The sequence below is a fragment of the Globicephala melas genome, chromosome 9, assembly GCF_963455315.2.
Source record: "Globicephala melas chromosome 9, mGloMel1.2, whole genome shotgun sequence".
Classification (NCBI taxonomy): Eukaryota; Metazoa; Chordata; class Mammalia; order Artiodactyla; family Delphinidae; genus Globicephala; species Globicephala melas.
This window is the reverse complement of record NC_083322.1, coordinates 17,508,968-17,533,062: the sequence shown is the minus strand read 5'-3', so window position 1 is coordinate 17,533,062 and position 24,095 is coordinate 17,508,968. Positions and strand designations below refer to the sequence as shown.

The 24,095-nt window shown below is 47.1% G+C and overlaps 1 protein-coding gene across 1 annotated transcript in view; it reads right to left on the bottom strand.

The window, feature by feature from the left end:
• Window positions 1–14,186, bottom strand: part of LOC115851710 (solute carrier family 23 member 1-like) — a 44,290-nt gene extending 30,104 nt beyond the window's left edge. Inside the window, exons 1-3 of the mRNA XM_030853910.2 lie at window positions 14,145–14,186; window positions 8,289–8,429; window positions 5,094–5,251 (exon numbers count right to left, since the gene is read on the bottom strand). Of these exons, the coding sequence (XP_030709770.1) occupies window positions 5,094–5,251; window positions 8,289–8,429; window positions 14,145–14,186 (341 nt within the window). The remainder of the gene's footprint in view (window positions 1–5,093; window positions 5,252–8,288; window positions 8,430–14,144) is intronic.
• Window positions 14,187–24,095: the final 9,909 nt, after the last annotated feature.

Below are 24,095 nucleotides of genomic sequence, written 5' to 3'. Positions count from 1 at the left end.
ATAATCAGCTTGGAGGGATGAGAGTGCTTGTTTCTGCCTAGAAGAAAGGGGGGAAGGGGGAGATCTCTGGTTGGTAGGGGAAGGCTGTTTGTCTGCCTTCTCTAAACCCATCACTACCCACTGCCTTGAGTGTACCTTTGACACCCACCCTCATTGTTCCAGTCCTCCCTTCTGATCTGCCCCAAAGACAAGCACAACTCTCCTTTTTTTCTTTTTTTAATGGCTTTAATGCTGACCTCCACAGAGAAACACATTGGGGAAAACAGAGATAAAAGCAGGTGAAGTGACAAAGAATCTAGGAAGTTGTCTCAAGGCCGTAGCCTTGAGCCTTACCTATCAAGCCCCCTTCCAAGATGGTAATGGGCAGCCTACTGGACTTTTGCTCTCAGGCAAAGATTCAAAGGGTGTGGCTCACAAAACATATCCTGATACTTTTCTAAAAAAAATTTTTAAATGGTTTTCATTTCTCCCAGTTATAAAGAAACACATGGACTCTGAAGAAAAATTAATGGTAAATAAAAATATAAAGAGTAAATCACCCTAATTCTACAACCCAGAAATAATCATCAACATTTTGTTCTCATCTTTTTTTAATCTTTAACTAGATAAACTTTATCAGCACACATATAATATATACCTTTCCTATACAATGTATACCAGCCAGAAATAACCTTTAACACTTCTTCAAGTCTCTTCTCTGTCTTTAACTAGATGAATGATTATCAGTACACATAAGATGCATATCTCTCATAATTATGAATTATGTTGGTCACTATTATGATAGTGAAAAGCTCAAAACAACTTAAATGTCCTTTAATAGGAAATGGTTAAACTAGAATATGTTATGTACTCTAGAATATGGAATACTAAGTGATATTTTTCTGAAAGTGCTATTGTGGAAATGTGTTTATTGAAATGGAATGATATTTATAATGTATTGTGTATGTTTAAAAAGGAGGGGGAGGAGTTTTTTTAACCACATTTAAATTTTTTTCAATAATTTACAAAGGGAGGGAGGGTGCAAAATTGTGTTTATGGTAATACCCTTTTCTTGGTGTGAAAAATAAATTTTACGTACCAGGCACTGAGCTAAGCACTTTACATACATTATCTAATTTAATTATCATGGCTTTGGTAAAATTTTTTTTTAATTTCCTCTTCACAGAAATACGAGGGACTGCCCTGGTGGCACAGTGGTTAAGAATCCGCCTGCCAATGCAGGGGGCACAGGTTTGATCCCTGGTCGGGGAAGATCCCACATGCCGCAGAGCAACTAAGCCCATGCGCCACAACTGCTGAAGCTCACGTGCCCTAGAGCCCGCGTGCTGCAACTACTGAAGCCTGTGCCCCTACAGCCCGTGCTCCACAACAAGAGAAGCCACCGCAATGAGAAGGCGCAACAAAGAGCAGCCCTTGCTCGCCGCAACTAGAGAAAGCCTATGCGTAGCAAAAAAACCCAACACAGCCTAAAATAAATAAATAAATTGTTTTTAAATGAAGAGCAGAGAAAATATTTGAAAAAAAACAAAAAAAAAAAACCACATGAGGACTCCAAGATAACATTAATGCAAAAATTGTCAGGGGTAGAAAGGAGAGGGAGAATTAAGTCTCCCCTAGGTAAGGCAATACAGCTTGGGCACCCAGGAACCTGGAGAGGATGAGCCCCCAGAAGGGGTTTGGGGTTGGGACATGTAGAGCATGAGGGGCTTCTGGGGAAGAGGTCAACCGTTGGGGACAGAGACATCTGGAGCTTGAGCTGCTGGAATCCAACCTCACCTGTGTCATCATTTTGATGTTCCCTTTTGGAGTCAATCCAATGATTTGGCAAAGGGTGGTGTCACAGGGATTTTCTTTGAAATAGTTCAGAATGGGGAGCAGAGCCTCAGGAATGTCGAATGGGATTGATGAATTCTTGAACTTAAAAGGGTCGCTCTGCTGTGAGAAACCCTGGGTACCTTCAGAGCCCCAGCTCCTTCACTATTGGACAAAGATCACTTAGTGTTCATCTTTTTACTGAGCTTCCTACCCCAAGCACGTAAGAACCTGCTACCCTGTAGGAAAGCACGTCCCGCACCTTCCGTGTAGTTAACTACCCAACCTAAACCCAGAGGAAGAAGCAGCACCAGGCCCCTCTTTGGGACACATCATCCCCTCTCCCTCCTCTGATGTGACTGATTACCAGGTCACTCTTCTACTTGCCAACAGCCACCACTGTTTCTGTTCCAGACAGAACTCCGATGGCACATCTGGTGCCTAGTTTTCCATGGGGCAGGGGCAAGATGGCTGCAGACCTCTGGCGATGGGCATGGACTTTCTGCAGAACCAGTAACAGATGCAGAGCTAGGACAGATCAGGGCTTGGCCGCAGGGAGGTCCATGGAAGAAAAGGACAAATGCCAGGCAGGCTGATTCGGGCAAGACTACACAGAAGCCAGATTTGAATGCACGTTGGGCAGAAGTACTTGCTCCACACATGAGACTTTCCCAGGAAAATGAAAAGGGAGATCTATCACTTGAAACCACTCCAGAAAAAGAAATTCCCAGGTAAAAATCATGAGTAATTCCAGAGATGGAGTTAAGACCCAGAATTACACATAGTCAATAATAATTTCCTCTAGTGATTGCATTTAAACTTAATGCTTTCTTTTGAAACAGATAATGAAGTACGCCCTTACATGAATTTTGGAACTGAGCGCTTAACTGAGGAAGGCCCTTGAGGGACACACCCAAGACCCCTAAATTCACACCAGGGAGGCAGCCACCCCTCCGCCAAGGATTGCAGATGCCCACCCCACAATGGACACTACGCTCTTTAGCTCTTATTAGGGAAGCTGTTTTTACCTCTCATCATTCCCTTTGACTATTCAAGATGGTTTTAATCATTAAGATCTGAAATCTCATTGCTGCACCAGCATTTTTGTTTGCAGTCTAGAAAAGTACATAATTAAATACCGGTTATCAGATAATCAATAATCAAATCTACTTGATTCACAGGCTATCAGCTAGTTTTATAATCTCTAATGTCGTAGGCAGTTACTGTACTCATTAGCCTCTGAGCAGGAAGTCCATTTCCATGAGTGGAACCAAACTCAAGTGTATTCCTGTCCCCACCTTAGTTTAAGGACATTAGCATGGTTTTATTTCCTAATTTTATTTCCCTCTTTCTTTGTATGTTTAATTAGGCTATAGATTCTTTGAACTCTTAACTCCTGATTTGTTGTGTCTCTCACAGGGTTTACCAGAAGGCTAGGCCCACAGGCACTCTCAGTACTGAGATTCCAGTAGGAATATGGTACTGTATCATCTGTTCTGTCAGCATCACAGGTGTCCACAATATTAGAGATGGAAGGGACTTACAAATATAACATACTTCAACTCCCTCATGTTACAGATGAGAACACTGAGACTTAGAGAGGGTGAATGGCTTGTGCAGGTTCCCACAGCACAGAAGCCAGGACTAGAATTCAGGCCCCCAGTTTCCAAGATCAGTGTTTTTCCATAATTATAGTGAACACCATCTCAGTTTAAGAGGAGGTGCTTCCCCATCCAGAAGAGCCTTGTGTTTGTAACTCTCCATGGGGCAGCCAGGGGGATTGCTCCTGGGTATCCAGGCAGGTGGCTGCAAGGCCTCTCTGATGCTACCACAGCATCTGACACTCCAGGGACTGATTCTGGAAAAGTGGGAGGGGTCCCAGATTTTAGGGGCCTAAGAGACCAGACCAAACCCTATACCTCTTTGAGTCCTTGGTGGGGGATTTAGAAGAAATCTTGGCTCTCAGAGATGGTGACAGAAGGAGGAAGAAAGAGAAGGGAAATAACCTGACAAAGATGCAGGCACTAATCCCCTCTCCTCGACAGAAAATGGGAGAACTTAAGCTTTGGCATATCTCCTGGAAATGACTTGCAAAAGAAGCACTTTGGAAAGTGCCTTTGATTTGGTTTAGGCCAGAAGACCACACAAGGAATGAATATTCTCTGGATGCTGTCTACAGACAGCCTATCCTGGAAATAATTGGCTGCCTTGCATCAGCCTTCGCCTGTGTGGTTTGATTCAGAAAATTGATAAAGAAAAAATAAATGATAAAGAGTAAATCCTAAGAGTTCTCATCACAAGAAAAATTTTTTTTCTGTTTCTTTAATTTTGTATCTATATGAGATGATGGATGTTCACTTAATTTATTGTGCTAATCATTTCTTGATGTATGTAAGTCAAATCATTATGCCATACACTTATACAATGCTGTCTGTCAATTACATCTCAATGAAACTGGAAGGGAAAAAAAGAATAAATGGACATTAATTTTTCCTGTCAAGTCATTTTCTCTTAAGACAGGTCGGGCAGAAGCACGTCGTAGGGAATGTTTTACACTTTCCTCTGCAACTCCAGGGCTGAGCACAGACCTGGCACAGATTAGGTCAAAGCAGATTTACCAGTGAAGGGCCCCTCACTTGCACCACTCCTTCTGAAGTCCAGGGAGGAGGCCCCGCAATGTGTTCACTAGCCATATGCCTTGTAATTTGCAAAAGAAAAGGTTTCAGGCATAATTGTCTGTAGCTATTTGTGTTACTTTAATCAAGAATCCTGGCTAATGTACACAGTAAGTGCTGGAGCTAGGACTTGAACCCAGGCTCTTAGTTCTGGTCCTGTGCTCCCTCTATCATGCCACTCATGTAACTCATCTCAGGCTACAAGCCAAGCAAACCTTGCTGCTACCCTGGCAGGTAAAAGTCAGAATCCAGGGCTTCCCTGGTGGTGCAGTGGTTAAGAATCCACCTGCCAATGCAGGGGACACGGGTTCGAGCCCTGGTCTGGGAAGATCTCCCATGCCGCAGAGCAACTAAGCCCGTGGGCCACAACTACTGAGCCTGTGCTCTAGAGCCCATGAGCCACAACTACTGAGCCCACAAGCCTAGAGCCCATTCTCCACAACAAGAGAAGCCACCGCAATGAGAAGCCTGTGCACAGCAACAAAGAGTAGCCCCCACTTACCACAACTAGAGAAAGCCCACAGCAGCAATGAAGACCCAATGCAGCCAAACATAAATAAAATTTTTTAAAAAAAGTCAAAATCCATGGGGAGGAGTTTTACCTACCTGACTCCTAAAACTACTTGCAGGAGAGTGCAAATGCCAGAGACGAAGAAAATGGTGCTGATGAGGTAGCTCTGGGTCAGGGGGTCATGCTGCAAACACAGGTCCTTGGCCAGGATGAGTGGAATTGCCACGAGTCCCCCCAGGGCTGTGAGGAAGTGCTGTGGGCAGAGCAGAGAGAAGAGATGGGCTTGGAGATGCTGTAGTTGCCTACTCTACCTTCATTCCTATTCCTACTGCCAGAGGCAAGAGTTCCATCTCTGGTCTCAGAGGGGCCTGGCCTTGAGCGACAGGCAGCGAGATCCAGGCAAGCAGTGGGAAGGAACCAGGAAGCCCTGGCAGCAAGAAGCAGGGACCCAGCCAGCAGGTCTGGGGTTCAAGGGCAGGACCCTACTGCCAAGAACTGATGTTCTAGGTAAGAAATCAAGGCAGGGACACAGCACAGGAGGATATAACATGAACCAAGGAGGGGACCTTAAGAACAAGAACAAGGCAAGAGGCTCATTATTAAAATAAGGCACAAGGTGAGGGCAAGACCATTGACCAGGATGGCCTGAGCACATTCTCCAAGATAGATCATATGTTAGGTCACAAAACAGCCTTAGCAAATTTAAGAAGATTGAAACCATACCAAGAATCTTTTCTGTCTGCAATGGTATGAAACTAGAAATCAATAACAGGAGGAAAACTGGACACAAATTTGTGGAACTTAAGCATCACACTTCTGAACAATCAATGGGTCAAAGAAGAAATCAAAAGGGAAATCAAAAAATATCTTAAGACAGGCTTCCCTGGTGGCGCAGTGGTCGAGAGTCCGCCTGCCGATGCAGGGGACAGGAGTTCGTGCCCCGGTCCGGGAAGATCCCACATGCCGCGGAGCGGCTGGGCCCGTGAGCCATGGCCGCTGAGCCTGCACGTCCAGAGCCTGTGCTCCGCAATGGGAGAGGCCACAACAGTGAGAGGCCTGCGCACCACAAAAATATATATATATGTATATCTTAAGACAACTGAAAATGGAAACAAAACATACCAAAACTACTGGGATGCAGCAAAAGCAGTTCTAAGAGGAAAGTTTATAGCAATAAATGCCTACATTAAGAAAAAAGAAAGATCTCAAATAAACAACCTAACTTTATTCCTCAAGGAAGTAGAAAAGGAAGAACAACCTCCAAAGTTAGAAGAAGAAAGGAAAAAACAATGATCAAAGCAGAAATAAATGAAATGAAAAACAACAGAAAAAAATCAGCAAAACTAGAGCTGGTTTTTTAAGATAAGCAAACCCTTAGCTAAACTCAGAAAAAAGGGGAGAAGACTCAAATAAAATTAGAAATGATACAAAAGAAATACAAAGTACCATAAACACTAGTGTGAACAATTACACACCAACAAATTGGATAACCTAGAAGAAATGGATAAATTACTAGAAACACACAACTTACCAAGACTGAATCATGAAGAAATAGAAAACCTGTACAGACCAATAAGTAGTGAGGAGACTGAAACAGTAATCAAAACTTTCCAATGAAGAAAAGCCCAGGAACAGATCGTTTCACCGGTGAATTCTATCAAACGTCTAAAGAAGAATTAGTACCAAGCCTTCCCAAACTATTCCAAAAACTGAAGAGGAGGAAACACTCCCAAACTCATTTTACAAGGCCAGCATAAACCCTGATACCAAAGCCAGATAAGGACACTACAAGAAAAGAAAACTACATGTCAATATCCTTCATGGATATAGATGTAAAAATTCTCAACAAAAATACTAGCAAACTGAATTCAACAGCACATTAAAAGGGTCATACACCATAATCAAGCGGGATTTTACCCCTGGATGCAAGAATGGTCAATATACACAAGTCAAAAAATATGATACACCACATTAATAAAATTAAAGACAAAAATCATATGATCATCTCAATAAATGCAGAAAGAGTATTTGACAAAATTCAACATCCTTTCATGATAAAAATATCTACATTATCCATTTTATTGGCTCATAATAATATTTTTAAAAATAGTATGACATTTGCTCTTATTTTGTAGAAAAGCACAGAGAAGTTAACAAAAAAGTGTATCCCATCCCTGGTACCCCACATTGAACTGTTTGTAAAATTAAAAGAAACACATCTATAAGATTAAAAGATTCAAGCTACAAAAGTTACAAAATAAATAGCGAAAGTTGAAAGCCACCCTTCCTTTCCTAGCTTCTCTTCCCAAGGCTAAATACCTCTATTAGTTTCTTGTGAATTCTTCAAAACATGCAAAATTACTACATATACTTATTTCTATTGTTCTATCTCTCTTTCGTTCGTTAGTTTTTAACACAAAAAAAGATCACATTATACACAGTTATTTACTTGGCTTTTTTCACTTAATATATATTGGTGATCATTTTTTAACTGCAAGGTAGATACATCTTTCTCTTTCTAACAGCTACATAAAAAAATTACTTGTTAGGATGTGCCACAGTTCTCTAAGATGGATATTCTGGGGGTGTTTCTAGGGTTTTGTTTGTTCGTTTGTTGTGATTTTACGATTACCAAAAGAAGAACATCTTTGTACTTACCTTAATGAGTCTTGCCAGCATATCTATAGAGAAATCCTTCTTTTTTTTTTTTTTTTAATTTGGCCGTGCCACACGGTTTGCAGGATCTTAGTTCCCCAACCAGGGACTGAACCCCGCCCTCAGCAGTGAAAGCGCAGAGTCCTAACCACTGGACCACTGGGGTATTCCCTACAGAGAAATTCTTATGCATTAGGGACTGGGTTAAACAATATATATATTTTACATGTTCACAGAAAAGTTGCACCAAATAACATTCCAACAAGTGTTTGAGAGTGCTTGTTTCCCAATATTCCCCAAGCATTGGTTATCAAACTCTTTAGTTGTTGCCAAACAAATTATAATTGGTATCTTGAAAAAAAACCCCAACACCACAATGGCCCAGTTGGTGTCCTTTATGTGACCTATTAGCTCAGCATGGGGGAGAATCCTCCCTTAACGCCACGCCCCACCGCCAAACTCCTTGAGAGAAAGAGAGACTGGAGGAGCCTTGAGCCCCCTGGAGGTCAACAACATAGAAGGCAAGAATATCAACAACATGGAAGCCAAGAATATCAGCAATTTGACCTGAGTGTGTGTTCATGTGCCTTTTGAGGCAGAGCTTCTTCGAACCCAGTGCTTATGGGTGGCATTACCTGCACTCCCAAGAAGATACAGAGATACCATGGTGGGATATCCAGGATGCTATAAGCCAGGTTACTGCTGAGACCCCTAGGCTGGCCATCCTTCTTCCTGCCTTGGCCACCTTCATGGGAGTTGAATACACCATCACCCTTCTGCTGAGAACAAGAGAAGAACACATTTGAGCATTTCAAGAGGAATCAAGTGGACTTTTGATGCCGAAACCTCGGCCTCTGTCCACTGGTACTGAATCAAATCTCAGAGACAGAGTTTGGGGTGAATTAGAAAAGAATAACTTTATTATTTTGCTAGGCAAAGGGGGACACAGTGGTCTCCTGCCCTAAAAAACTGTGTGTCCCAACCTGGGAGGATCTGGTGAGGAGTTTTATAGCAACGGTTCAAAGGTGGATTTGCTGATAAGATTAGGGTGTGTGCAGGGCCTGCACTCCTTTAATCTGATCTCAGGTAATCTGATGAGTTTCTGTGGTTCTTTTAATCTGGCCTCAGGTGGTCTTCTTGAAGGAGGTTGTTCTTCTCTGGTTCCTTTAAGCTGGAATGAAGAATGCTGACATCTTCCATTTATTGGGGGTTTTAGTTCTATAAAGAGCTCAGAAGATACAGTTATGTGTATCCCTTGAGGCTGAACCAGGACCCTGGAACCAGGAGCCTGTCCCAAGGCTGCACTATGGTTTCTTGGCTGCTCCTCCCTTGTCTCTGCAACCCCTCCCTTCCCTGATTAGCAACTGTTTGAATCTGTCCTTTGGGACTCAGGGAAGGTCATGGAAGCTGGAGTCTGTTCCCTACGAACAAGGAACTGGGAACACGGAAAGGCTTCCGTGCCCAGGAGCCCCCTAGGGTCCTGCTCAGTTTCACTTTCTGATTTCAACCAGACAGATGCACAGCTTTCCAGAGGCAAGAGCGATGGGACAGAGATAACTGCTGGCCTGCTTGGGATTTCTAGGTCAAAAGACCAGTGATTTTCTATACTATACATCTGCAGCAAGACCTCCACATGCAGTCTGGGGCCAATCAAGAGAGGTGGGTGCCTTGCCTGAAGCCCTGGCAGAGAAGAAACTTTGTGGAGAAGGGAATGGGGGTCAACTCCATGGTCAGGAAATGGGCAGGTAAATGGGGATCCTGGCCCAGAACGGTGTAGCTGCCCTTGCATACGCTCCTACAGGCCAGCCTTGCGCCAAAGCCCTCATCACAGCATGTTGATTATAATGGATGGACTGTTTCCTTATCCATGTCTTCTGCTGGGGTGTGAGTTCCTAGAATGCATTCACTGTGCCTTATTCTTTTTGTCCCAGCTTCTAGAATAGTCTGTGTGCTCAGTCTGAACAGTCTGAGTGTATGGATGAATGAATAGATATAACACAAATGTAAATAAGTGCAGGGCATACAGAATGCTCTAGGGTCAATAGCCAAGTTATATTCCTACCAGTTTAACCCCCAATTAACTTTGAATCGTAGACCTTCTCCTCCAACTTATTGGCTATATAGTTTACCAAACTTGGGCAAATTACTAATATTTTTAAGCCTCATTTTTCTGATCTATACAACAGAAATGTCAATAACATCTACTTCATAGTTGAGCCAGTCCTCCTCCTCCATGGGGTAGAGCACTGGCAAATCTGATCCTAATTCCTTCCCAGTACTCGGGGCCCACATCACTGGCGATGGAGAAAATGGCCCAGCACACTGAGCCTCCAGGCAGCCGGAGGAGCCCAGGGCCGTGGTCAGGCTTGCTGACCGTGGGTGGACTGAGCCAGCCACAGCACAGCTCCGCAGTCGCATTGCTCCTGGGCCTCAGAACAGCGTTTGCTCATTAACCTTCTAGCATTTAGTTTCTGAAACTTAAATGTAAGGATTTTGTCTCTACTCATCTATTTAGCAATGCCTGGGAACAAGCATCCCAAAACTGTTCCAGGAAGCATTCCCTGACTTCACTCCACCCCGGCCTCAGACCAGACGAGGCCTTCCCTCCTCAGAGGCATGTTTACTACAGCCCAGAACACACCTCACTACCATATGTCTTCTCGTCCTAAAGGCCATAAAGTCCCAAAACTACTCCATCTCTAGCACAGAGTTAGTGCTCACAGCATTCTCTGTTGAGCTATAAAATAAATGAACCCACGTATAATGACCATAAAGAACTTTTCTCACGGATTTTAAAAAATAAATACTTAACTGGTTAGAATTCTTTGGAAACAACACGCTGATCTTATTTAGACTCCTGAAAAGAAGGAGGCACTGATGCTACTTGGTACTTGGGTCGCACAAGAAGGACAGCTGGCTCTGCCTAAGGAGGTCAACGCCAAGCCAAAGATGGCCGGGAGGCTGCGGGAGGGAAGTCTGGAGCACTTATCGCGAGGTTTTAGTGAAGGCGTGGCACAGTCAGTGAGCACGACAGCAAGAGCGGGAGAACAGGCTGAGGAAAAAAGAGGAGGGGCAGAAGGAAAGAGCGGCTGGCTGATTGGCTGGTTGGTTGACTGATGCTGGGTAGGCTACACAGAACAGCAGAGCGCGCAGTTTGCAGTGGGGGAGACGTGGTCTGTCATTCCCCTGCTTGGCAGCCATAGGCACTTCACTTTCCCTCTCCCAGCCTCGGTGTCCCCTTCTAACTCTTGGATGGTTGCAAAAATACTCGAAGTCTGTGTGGCTGCCTGTTACGTGCGCCGGTGATTGAGCTCACCGGGCTGGGGCAGGTACAGCTGCCAGCAAACTCACCTCATACCTTCTCCCTGGACCCCTCGGAATTCTCAGAAAGGTGATGGGGAGGGAAACACTGACTGAGGGAAATGTTAGTTTGGGGTCTTTTTTTTTTTTTTTTTTTTCCTATTAAGAGTCAATGACTCAAAGAGTGTTCTCAGCCTGATGACCTCTGAATGTTCTAAGTTCTGTCTAGATATCAACTTGGACCATCTGAAGGTTATGGAAACCACTTCTGTAATCGTTTTAAAACAGTTTTCTGGGAAATTGACCTTGTATGAGGTCCCACATGAAAAAAAAAAAACTAGAACTGAGAGTGGGGAAAAACTTGTCTTCGTTGAGAACGGCTGGTTCTTCGCTTCTGATAAAAGTGTGAGACTTCTGTGAAACCCGTCAGTCATGGCTGGTAGAAAGCATAGGGCCTGATCAAAATACATCTTTTGTTGTAAACTACCTTACATCACTTATGCAAAGCACTGGGACAAAAAATAAAATAAGAAGGTACACAGTGTACCTGAGATTCCTGTGTGTCAGAGATGAGTCACTAGCATATTAAAGACACACATAGAAACAAGTGACATCCCAGAGGTATTTTAGAGCAGGGGCTTCTCAGATGGAGGTGGAAGAAGTCCCATCTCAGGGCATATCCGGATACGGGAAGCGCCTTTATCCCAGGAGAATCCCTGGGCGGGAAAATTCTGTGAGCCTTGGAGCAGCTGAAGATCGCCTACAAATACCTTTTTGAAGGAAGAATGAACTCTTAACGAAGCTTCCCTGCCAGTGAGCACCGGTGTGAGAAGGGGGGCCACAAAGTCTCCTGGTTGGAATTGTCTGTCAACTCAACACACGAGCTGTAATTTCGCCAAAAGCCTTGCTCCAAAGAGGCACTGTGCTGAGGCTTGGCATTTTATAGTGCTTCACAGTTTGCAAAGACCTTCCAATGCATCCTCTCGTTTGATTCTCACAACCCAGTTTAAGGATGAGGAGACTGAGGCTTGTCCGAGGTCCCCTTGTAAATGGGAGAATGGAACCCTCCTCTTTCGGTGTCGAGGGCAGCTGCTGGCAGGTGCTTCCCTGTGAGTACAGGGACAGCTTGCCAGCTCTCAGGAGCAGACCAGCAGAGCAGCAGGAGACTCTGCTGCAGAGGGAGCAGCAGTGGGAAGGAGGGTGCCTGAGGGGGAAGTGAATCCCTTGGCCCTCTGACTCCATCCATTCCCCATACAGCCTCCCACTCCCTGATGTGCCCCTCTAGCTTTGCTTCCTAACACTTCCATTCAGCTGACTCTAGCCAATGGGATTGACCATATCCCTCCAAACGTGGCCTCAATTATCCTGCCTCAGTGCCTTTGCTCACCCTGTGCTCCCTACCTGATCCCCACGACCCTGCTTCCCCTAAACCCACCTTCAAAGAGCTCAATGCCTCCTTTTCCTGTACCTCTTCTGCTTCCCCCACCCGATATGATTGTCCTCCTTGTACTCCCAACACATCTTGTCACTCTGTTATGTAATTCACCATCTTCTCCCTTGTATCAGAAATATTTTTTTATACCCCGCTTTCCCCTAGCTAGGCCGTAAACTTTCAAGGTGGGGAAGCTGTCTTCCGCATGTTTATATCCCTAGAAGATTCTAGCAAAGCAATATGCACTTGAAAACCAAAAACATCTCAGAAAATGGCCTCTTAATCTGGGTGCTGAAACTGAGGCTTTGAAGAAAATGACAAGACAGGCCACTGAAGAAAAATCAGATGTGTCCAGACTCTTCCACTCCCCACTGGCCTCAGGTGACCAATGAGGTGGAAAACATCACAGCCTTCAGAAAATGGAGTCTTCAACTTATTTCCCAAGATTTTTTTTTTTTTTTTGGCTTCCATAAGGTAGTGGCAGAAGTGTTTTTTCTTTTTTTTTTTTTAAAAAAAAAGGCCCAAAATGGAGTCACTTATGCTAAGCCCCATGTTGGCAAACCAAGACTTAATATCTCACCTAACTGCAGTTTCAGTCTCTCCCAGGAATGTAACCTTTAACCAGTCAGTCGAATTATCTGGTCAGCACTAGTGAGCTGATCTGCCTGGTAGACACCTGCTTTCAGGAAAGTGACCTCACCTGAAACAATCCACTCTTTGATAGAATAACTTCCTTGCCCTGCCTCCTCTGCCTATAAAACTCTTCCATTTTGTACAGCTCCTCAAAGCTCCTTTCTATTTGCTATGATGGGATGCTGCCTGTTTCATGAATCATTGAATAAAGTCAATTAGAGCTTTAAATTTACTCCATTGAATTTTGTTTTTTAACAGAAGGAATTCTGAGCAGAAGACAGGAGATTTCTCTCAGGTGTCTTCCACAATATTCCAGAAGAGATGGTCAGGGTCTCTTTACCAGAAGGCTGACCAGCAGTGGGCAGGGTCTGACAGCCTGGCTCCAGGCGATAGTTCTGAGGGCCCAGCCTAGGTTCGTGGGTGGCACCTGTCCCACAGACACTATGGCTGCGCCTGGTTGGGGGAGGCTCTTTCTGGCTACGGTGGGCAGAGGGTCCCCACTCAGTCGCCCCTGTTGTTTTTAGGTGGCCAAAATAGGTTGGAGAGAATGGTGGGACCAGGGCTCAAGGACGAGCTACAGAGGCCTCCAGATAGGTTACTGTCACTTTACTTCTCTGGGCCTCAGTTTCCTCATCTGTAAAATGGGAACAGAGGTGCATGCTTCATTGGCTTGAAGGTAGAAAACAAAGTATATAAAGTGCCTGGGGCATACTGGTTATTCAGTAAATGTTAGTTCTCTCTCTCTCTCTCTCTCTCTCTGCTTCCCTCTCTTTGTCTTGCTTCAGAAAGGGCTTCTGATCAAAGAAATCATAATGCTGAGAAACCTACAAAACAATCATTTAGACTCAACAGAGTAAAGCAAAGAGGACTTTTCAGCTCTCCCTTCTTCCTTTGTAATTCATTCACAGAGTTTGGCACCCAGGGAGGAATCTTTGCCTCTGTGAGGGTGAGGTTGGGAGGACAGCTCTAATAATCCAAAGTCTTACCTAGAACACGAGTCAATGTCCTTAGCACTAAAAATGAACCCGCATTAGGACTTCATGCTGGGACCCCCTCCAGGCATCTTTCCTCCTTTCTGCTACTCCACCCCACCCCTTATGTTTCCCTCTCTTCTACCAGCGCTCACCAAGGGCTCGGGGTGCTCACAGCTGGTGATGGCAGAGTTCATGGCCGCTTAGGGTCTTCTCCTGTTGGCTTCCTCTCAGAACAAAAAAGAAGCCGCTCCAGGAGAGGAAGATTAACTTCTCACCGCCAGCCAAAATAATCAGAGAAAGAGGAGGATCTGGGCCAGCTCCGGGGAGGGTGGGGCCTCCAAGCCCCACCTGCTGGTCTGCAACAGACTCCCCCTCCAGCCCTCTCGGGTCACACTGCAGGGGACCAAGGTGCCTTCAGTGGCAGGGAATGTTTCACAATTTGATAAGTATGGGTAATTGCAGGAGAAGTTAATGATCCCTCTTGCTACCAAGGAAACAAATCAGGGTGCAGCCTCTTGGGATGTGGCAGGAGAGCACTTTCCGGAAGCCAGGTTTCCAGGGGCAGGAAATGAAGAGGATGAGGGTGAGGCTCTGGGCTGAACACAGAGGCTTTTCTGTGTTCTAAAGCTGATTTCTAGCGACCGGCTGAGCCGGAATGAAAGCATTGCAAAAGTAGCGCAAGTAGCCTGGCCCCTGAGATGTACTAATGCAGTCATTAGAGACGGAAAGGTGTTGCTGCTGACCTGGGAGAGGCCACTAAGGCTCATGGCGGGAGCAAAGGCCTCAGGTGAGAGACGGAGGGAAAAAATGCTTCTAATCCTTGGGTGCTTGTCTCCCTAATACCCAGAAACTTCTAATAACCCCCCTTTCAGAGAGACAAGTCCAGGAAGGTATAGTCTTGCTCTTATTCTACACACGGCACTAAAACGCTCCTCCAAAACTCTCAATAAACCCCACTCTATGAAGTCCAGTGCAAGCAAATACCTGCTATTCATAATGATGGAATGTTCTGGAATGGGTAGCACTGGGTCTCAAGTTTCGGGAAACACACAGTGGGACACACGTAGACGTTGATGGGAGTCGGTCCAAGAGGAAGCCCTGAAAAATACAACAATGAGAAGTCTGACAAGGGAGGGGACAGAGCTGACTTAGGCTGTAACAGAAAAACCAAGGTTAGAAGAAGAGAGTCAAAGGTCAGTAATTACTGAAAACTTTGCACTGCACTACACCTTTTTTTTTTTTTTTTTTCGGTACGCGGGCCTCTCACTGTTGTGGCCTCTCCCGTTGCGGAGCACAGGCTCCGGACGCGCAGGCTCAGCCGCTCCGCGGCATGTGGTATCTTCCCGGACCGGGGCACGAACCCGTGTCCCCTGCATCGGCAGGCGGACCCTCAACCACTGCGCCACCAGGGAAGCCCCCCCTTTTTTTTTTTTAATCTTAATGTGCACAAAAAAATAGCATTCACATCCTTATTTTACAGGATTAAAAATCCTGTAAATTCAGGGTTTTTTAAGATTAAGAAATTTGGGTGTCGATGGGTTAAGCTATTTGCGCAAGAGTCATAGCAAATACAGGAGCCGAGATTCAAACCCAGACAGTCTTGTTCCACAGCCCACGGGGCTCAAGGAGATGCCCAACAGAAACAGGCAAGCGCCCTGGGTCTGAAGATGCACAAGGTGGGGCTCGGAGGAGATGGTCCAGGGAGTGTGGCCGGAGGGGCTTCCCCATGCTACCTGGAAAGGAAACACAGATCCTCTACAAAAGGCACCAGGGGCTCCAAGTTCACCTGAGAAAGGACGGTGAGGCTGCTCGGATCCAGGCGGCATGGGTCCTGCAGCTGTCGGGGTCCCCTGGGCACACTAAGTGTTCAGTTCCCAGGGCGGGTGAGGCAGGAGGTAAGGAGAGAGACCAGGTGCCAACATTCAATGGACAGTGAAGACCACGAGCTTCGGCTGTTGCTCCAGGAAGGCCAGGCTGGGGGGTGCGGGGGTCCGAGGGGGGGCTGCCTGCACTACCCCCAGCCCCCCTACCCTCACAGACCTGTGGGCACAGGCAAAGTTGAGGTCACGCTGGACATCTCTTTTCCCTGTCACCTTCTGGGACGGCACAGAAGTGGGGGGCTTCTCAGCCTCTGCCCTCCCCACACTTAAGGTCCTTCCTCACTCCACTTCACCCTTTCCTCTCCCTGCCGTTGGCTGGGGTGTACAATTAAACTCCTCTGTAACCTGAGACAAAATGGTGCGGGGTTAGCTACACAACTGAGGCAAAGCAGAAAGATGGTCTCCTGTCACCCCTTCGTTTGGTTGCCTGTACAGTGTGTTCAGAGCCTTCCTCCCTCTTTATCCTCAGGTTCTCTCTTCTGAGCCTGACGCTCTGTCCCACACGGTTCTTTGTACAGGCCCTCCCAGCGTTCACCCTTCGGCTTGCGGTCACTGCCGCTGTCCCCACCTCGCTCAGCAGCTCGGAGGCGGAGCCGAGCCAGTCCCTTTCCTCCTCCTCCACCTTCCATGCCTTAGACGTCACTTCCAGGGAATTCCCTAGCGGTCCGGGGGTTAGGACTCGGCAATTTCACTGCCGAGGGCCCGGGTTTCGTCCCCGGTCAGGGAACTATAAGATCCCGCAAGCTGCGCGCCTCGGCCAAAAAAAAAAAAGTCACTTCCACAGACTAGTCCCTCCACTCATCACTAGCCAGGCCCGGCTTTGAAACAGGAGGGAAGGGAGCAGGGCATAGCCTTTAAACAAATGACATAGCCCTTAAGGATATGACATAAACTGGCTAGAACCTACTAGGTCCAAGATGGCTGAAGATTCGACTCCCAGTAGCCCTTGAGCCTCGCTATACGCTCATTATAATATATTAACATGCTAATGACACACCCACAGGCGCCACGGCAGTTCTGTGGCCGACCATAAAAGGCCAAAAAGTGGGCGGTGGTTCATTTCCTGGAAATCCCCGCCCCTTCTCCAAGATAGTTGAAATAATCCTCCTCCTCATTAGCCTATGAAATTACCCAGCCCATAAACACTAACCACCCCATATTCCGGGGCCTCTCGCCTTCTGAGATGGCCCACGCTCTGTCTGTGGAGTGTGTTTCTCCCATGGCTGCTCTCACTTTCCGAGATGACCCCGTGCCCTGGAGCCACTCTTGCCTTTTGAGACTGTCCGCATTCTATGGAATGTGTATCTCTCTAAATAAATCCACTTCTTACCTATCGCTTTGGCTCTCACTGAATTCTTTCTGCACTGAGACATAAAGAACCTGAACCGGGCTTCCCTGGTGGCGCAGTGGTTGAGAGTCCACCTGCCGATGCAGGGGACACGGGTTCGTGCCCCGGTCCGGGAAGACCCCACATGCCGCGGAGCGGCTGGGCCCATGAGCCGTGGCCTCTGAGCCTGCGCGTCCGGAGCCTGTGCTCCGCAACGGGAGAGGCCACAACAGTGAAAGGCCCGCGTACCGAAAAATAAATAAATAAAAAGAACCTGAACTTCAGTAGGTCCTGAGACCAGGTGTGTGATTTTAATTAAAAGACAGTGGGTTCAAGTCCCAATCTGGGTTTTGGCTGGGTTCAAGTCCCATCTGATTTGTGCAGTTTCAGCTTCTGCTACCATTTCTCAGCCCTAAGCCACGGTGGTACCCGCAACTCTCCCACGGTCTCAGCTGCCCCAGCTGGTGGTCCTGCCCTCCCTCCCCAGCTGGAATGATCCTGCTACCCCATACACACACCAGCCTGAGGTTCGCCACACACACCCAACACATTCACATGTGATTATTATTTATGACGCTGTGTTTCAAGTTACGGAAATCTAGTTCTAATAATTAGCTCTCGCAATGAGAGAAATTGGTTTTAAGAACATGGAGTCTCTCTGGGAACCCATGATCCTTCCTCAAACACATGAAAGAGTTAAAACTCTTCCATTACATTTGCACACATAAACTTCTAATCCCAAATTTGAGGCAGTTCCTCAGGCCCCAGCCACTTTGGGAGGAGAAAGGCACTGGACCTCTCCATATGTAATGCATCATGGCCCCACCGAAAGCACCATCTTTGTGTGGAATAAGCTACACAGGGAGGCTTGACCTGGACCTTTTCACTGTTGAGGGCAGCTAAATTGGCTGTTGGCTGTCATAGGAGGGAATCTGCCAAGAGACAGCCATAGGGCAAGTCACACCTGACAGCAAGAATGAAAGAGGCCAGCAGTGTTTCTCAGAAGGTCAAGCTAAACTCAGGGTGCACCTCTTGGTTTTGCCATTGAGAATCCATTTAGCCTCCCCTCATTTTCCTCTTGGGAACCATCCTGACCCACAGCAACCAGTCCATGGGCTTCAGGCAGGGTTTACTCTGCCCCGTGGTGCCCTGCATGAGGGTGAGGGGCCAGCTGGAGCACTGCAAACTCCTGGCCACAGCCTTGGATTAGCAATGGTCATGGCAACCAACCAGAGACAACAGATGCAATGGAACTTTGCAGGGCCTCTGGGGAGAGAGGCATTCTCTCTTTCTCACTAAACCTGAACCTAAAGGATGCTGGTCTGTAGCTGCTGACAGCCATCTCATGATACATAGACCAGGTCCCAGTGATATTTGAATCTATACATCAAGCCATACACCTCTGCTAAAAAGTTCTCTTTTTGGCTTAAACAAATTTGATTTGTGTTTTCTGTCATTTGCAACCAAAAAACCAATCCACAACTTATACTTTTATCTCCAGTCCTAGACTGGTTCTAGAATAACTTATACAACATCTGCCAACTATTTACCCTTCACCAACAATGACTGTTAAATTTCAAGGGCATTAAAAATAACTTAAACATCGATTCCAATGCTGACGACCTCAACATATTTCTACACAACAGAATCAATTGTCTAAAATGTGACAACAACAACCCAAGAGAGTACTGAGGAAACAATTTAAAGGCTACTTGTCTCGGAGATGCTTCATTCAAATGAAAACCTAATTCGTTAATCTTATACTGTTGATGTGAAAGGCCAAGAGACCAACATTAGTCGTGGAGGCTGGGGGTTTCTAAATCTTTATCAAGCTCTGACTTGTTTTAACAGAAATTGAAGGTGTAGAATTTTAGGTTTGTATTTGCAAACTTATCTACTTCAAATTTTGATACGTGCAGCTTGGGAAAGCTGCCTCAAGTGGATGGTGGCTTTTAATTTATGACCTCTTGGTCTAAATAATTCCCATACTCATGCTTAATTAAATCCCCGTTTATAATGCAGGGATTGGCAAACTATGACTCATAGGCCAAACCTGACCCATGACCCATTTGTGTAAATAGAGTTTTCTTGGAACACATGCACGCCCATTCATTTATATATTCTCTATCGCGGCTTTTGTGTAACAAGGGCAGCGTTGAATAGTTGTGACAAGCTAGAAAGCCTAAAATAATTTATTAACTGGTCCTTTATAGAAAAAGTTTGCGGATTCTTGCTCTAGGACACCAGTCCAAAAACTTTAAACATCTTCAGCATATACTTTTTCATCTATAATTATACAATGGAGGTATGATTTAAATAAATAAATTTAAAAAAAGTATAACTAAGAACTTTTTTAAAATCTTATTTTCTGGACTTCCCTGGTGGCACAGTGGTTAAGAATCTGCCTGGCAATGCAGGGGACACACGTTTGAGCCCTGGTCCGGGAAGATTCCACATGCCGCGGAGCAACTAAGCCCGCGAGCCACAACTGCTGAGCCCACGTGCCACAACTACTGAAGCCCACGCACCTAGAGCCCGTGCTCTGCAACAAGAGTAGCCCCCACTCGATGCAACTAGAGAAAAGCCTGAATGCAGCAACGAAGACCCAATGCAGCCAAAAATAAATCTTTTTTAAAAATCCTATATTCTCTTCTTTTTTTATATATCGTTTTCAGATTCTTTTCCATTATAGGTTATTACAAGATATCGAATATAGTTCCCTGTGCTACATAGTAGGTCCTTGTTGTTTATTTTATATATAGTAGTGTGTATCTGCCCTATTTTCTCTTCTTCAGTTGATATCAGTATTTGCATTTCTCTTCCAAAGCTCAACATACTATGAGCTTTCCTTTGAGTTCACTCTTCCAGAGCCCAGGTATGACTCCAGGGCTGCTTTTTTCTTTTTTCTCTGTTCTTGTGTAACTAAATCCTTCTGCTAACCCTTCAGCTTGTCTCTGTCTTTCTGTGTCCATGTCCTTCTGTTGGGCAAGCCAGGCCCAGGGAAGAATATCCAGGTGGGGTCCCAGGAGACAGGGATGGACTCCTGGATGAGATGGTACTGACCTGGGGGCCGCTGACTGTAAAACCAAAACCTGAAACCAGCTTGTGGGGTTGAAAACCATTACTCCAATACAACCAGGCAGATTCCAAAGTTAGAAAACAGGTTGCCAAAATTTAGCTGCTGCTCCAAGCTGCCCCTTGCCCTGCAGCCAGCTTTGGTGTCTTTTTCATTCCAGCTCTCCCTACGGCACCCTCTGCTACCCCCGCTGCCGGGTCAATGAGACTTGGAGAAGAGGGTGGGGCTGGATGGGCAGAGACCAATGAAAGTCAGATGGGTTCTCATGCAGAGACACCTCTGGCATGAGAGGTCCTGGGTTTACAGACTCCATCAGCTTGAAGTGCCCTATCTGACCTTTTCCGCAGGCCTGAGCACCATTCTGCAGCCTTCTTGGGTCACCTCGTGACCCACATATTCCAGAGGGCAATATTCCAGAGCCCTTCTTGGCAACTCATAACTCACCCTGCTACTGCCTGGCCATTAGAGGATCTGGAAAATCAGAGGATGCCTGGTAGGTGTAAATCAAAGGCTATGAGTTAGTGTTCTTAGTTGCAAGCAACAGAAACTGACTTTGACCAACTTAAGCAAAAAATGGGCAGTTATTTGAAGAGCGCTGGTAGCTCAATGAAGAGTTGAATGAAGAGTTGACCAACCAGGAGTTGGAAGGATAGCAGTAGTGGGTCTAGGGTCACGGCAGAAGGAACACGGACTTTCTCTTTCGGGGTATTACCTTCGGGTAACTCAGCCCCATCCACCATCTCTTCCTTGTGCCATCACTCAGAAGTCAGACTCCAAGGAGATGGGATCTGATTGGGCCCGCCTGGGTTATGTGCCCACCCCTGCAGGCAGCCCACGGCATTAGGGTAGAGGTGGGGTCCTGCAGCTGGCAGCTCTCTGGGAGGCGTAGAATGGGGAAGGGGCAGTTTTTCCAAAGGAAAGGGAAGAAAGGCAGGAGGAAGATGCAGGAAGGAGGCGGCCACTCGGCACCGTCACCATGATAGGGAACATCCTGGGTGGGGGAGCCCAGCAAGTCTTCCCACGCATGTTCTGTGCTACTGCAGCAAGTGAACCGGCCATGTGGTCAGTAGGCAATACAACAGTGGAGTGGGCCTGCTTCTATGCTCCTGCCACGCAGAAGCGCTTTCCACCTCTACCCGCCACTAAGCACACACCTGGAAGGGGATTCTCTGCTGCCCTCCCCACTTCCCCAAGAAACAGGAGTTTACTGTAGCTGGTACACCCTGGTTCTGCACTATTAACGCGTGTTTTTTGTGCAGATGTTTTCCTCTCCCCACTCTCCACCTATTCTAGATGACACAGCTGTAAGGCAGGCAGGCAGGAACCCTGAACTGATAAAGTTTTTTAACAACACAGTTAATTTCTTGCACCCTTTGATTTTCCGGACTGAGAGTCCTACCCTCCAGCGTGGGAACTCCCCTGGCTGGTTGAGGCTCCTCAGGCAGAGGCGACTGAACACAGACCCGAAGGAGCGCCATTCACGGCCGTGGGGAGCCGGATAGAATCACACGCAGCAACGTGGAGCCTCTCAAGTACAGGGCTCAGGGTGACTCCCCAGGCTGCAAGAGGGGGAGGGTCCCACAGAACACTAAATGGCTTGAGCAGATCCAGGGACAACGGCAGGACAAAGGTGGGGGGGGATGCAGACTGTTACAGGCTGCGGACCAGATTCAATCCTGATTCACAGGAAAAGACTAGAAAAAGAGGGGCATGGAGGATGAAGTTTAAGCCCCCTATGCCAGACTTGGAATTTCTAGAAGAACTAACCCTCTTCCTGCAGAGGGAAGGGGCCATTCCAAGAGGCCTCTAGGGCAGAGGGGTGTTTGCCAGAACGTGGCACTGGCTGGTACCAGGCAGGTGTCACCGACCATCAGGCGGGAAGTGGGGCACTTTACCGGAGGGGCCCTCGGTGCCCACCAAATGGTAGGGGCCGGACCCAATGCAGAAACTGAGTACGGGGGAGGATTCTGAACCCACAGCAAAGCTGGAGCAAATAAGGCATAGTTCCAAGACAGCTCTTCAGAATGTAGGGCCTGTGAGGGTCCTTTTTGTCTGTGCTTCCAGGAGTTTCTGCCATTTCAAGGGCAACTTGACCCATAGACTCATGAGCTCTCAGCTAAAAGTGTGGAAGTGAGGTGTGTGCTTGGGAACGTCTCAGGAGACCAGGGGCCCAGAGGCAGGAGCCATGAGGGTCCCACACAATCCTAGCCCCAGCTGACCCCCTACCCCTGCGATGGCAGCCAGCTGAGGCCTAGGGAAAATGACTGGAAGAAGCAGATGCGGCTGGAGACTGGGGGCAGGAAGCAGCCCACATTTACTTGCTGCCTTTGAGGCCGAGACCCCAGGGAATAAAGCACCCCCTTCAGGTGAGACACTCAGAGGCTTATCCAGATTCAAGACAAGTTCTGCTGGGCCCCTGGGTGGGAAGGAGAGGAGGAGGGGCGGGCACGGTGCCAGGACGGAGGGGAGAGCTCTTTGCCCAGGATCCAGTCTCAGCCAGCTGTCCTGAGAGACCCTGGGGAGTGGCTCACCCACAGAGCCAGGCACAGTTTGTGCGGGGCAGAACCAGTGTCTGCTCCCCCCACCCCCTTCTTTGTTGGGACATAAGACTTATTAGGAAGACGCTGTAGAAGAATGATGTTTTGGAAATAATAATAGTGCTAGATTCCTCAGGCCAAAAAAAAAAAAAAAAATCACTATTTATAAAGGGAAGGATTTCACCCTGCAGGTAGTTGAGGGGGGTCAATGATGAGGGGAAATGGAGAAAGTCAGAGCCTTGGGGGGCGTCTTCAAGAGGTGGCTGAGCCCCACTTCCTGAGGGAGAGTCCAGCAAGAGGACAGCAAGACCCAGAAGGGACCATCTGCATGACAGGTCCAAGTGGCAGGGACCCACACTCCACCCTCCCTGGTCACTGAAGCAGCTGAAGGATTCCTGGATCCTCGAGCCAGAGCATCAGAGAATCAGAGGCGATCATGATGGCTGATGGGCCTGAAATGACAAGAACCTTCTTGTGGGGACCTACGTGAACTGAAGAACATGGACCAGAGAGACAATAGACACCTCCGGGGACACCTGAGAGCACAGGTGACTCTGGGCCCAATGGGGCCTTCCCTAAAGCCTTGGCACTACCAATGTGCTCCCGAACTTAGCCACAAACTCCAGGAAAGGGGAAACCCCAGTCCAAAGGTTAAACACCTGCCATCCCAGTAGAATGGAGGGGCACAATAAAAATGAGTGTTTTCTACTTTTGGCCCACCTGCATTTTTCTGATTGAAATTCATACTTGTTACGGACACCGTAAGGAGAAAGGAAGGCTGAGCCTCTGCATACGTAGAACATTTCTCCAGGAGTAGCAGCTGTGGCTGTGTGGGCCACGGGCAAAGCAGAGTCAGTGTTTGTCTTCCCCACACGCCACCTCCGTGCTCAAATCAGGGACTAGTTATCATGGAGGGGGCCCGTGGTTGGCCCTCCATTGCACCATCCCCAGTGTTGTACTGGAGACAGTGGTGTCCTGGCACTGGGCTCCATCGTAGTTCCTCTGCTCTCCAGGGGTTGATGGCAGCAGAGTGGGGTGGGAGCCCAGGTCTGAGGACCCCACCCAGCTCCTGTATGTCTTCCCCACTCGAGTGTGGGCACCGGTTCCTCTCTGTGAACCAGCTGCAGCAGTTGTGGGAGCCCAGGGCCGGAGACCTTCCAAGATCTGTGCTATACGCTGAATGTTTGTGCTCCCCCCAAATTCATATGTTAAATCCTAATGCCCAATGTGATGGTATTTGGAAGTGGGGCCTTTGGGAGGTGATTAGGTCATAGGGATGGAGC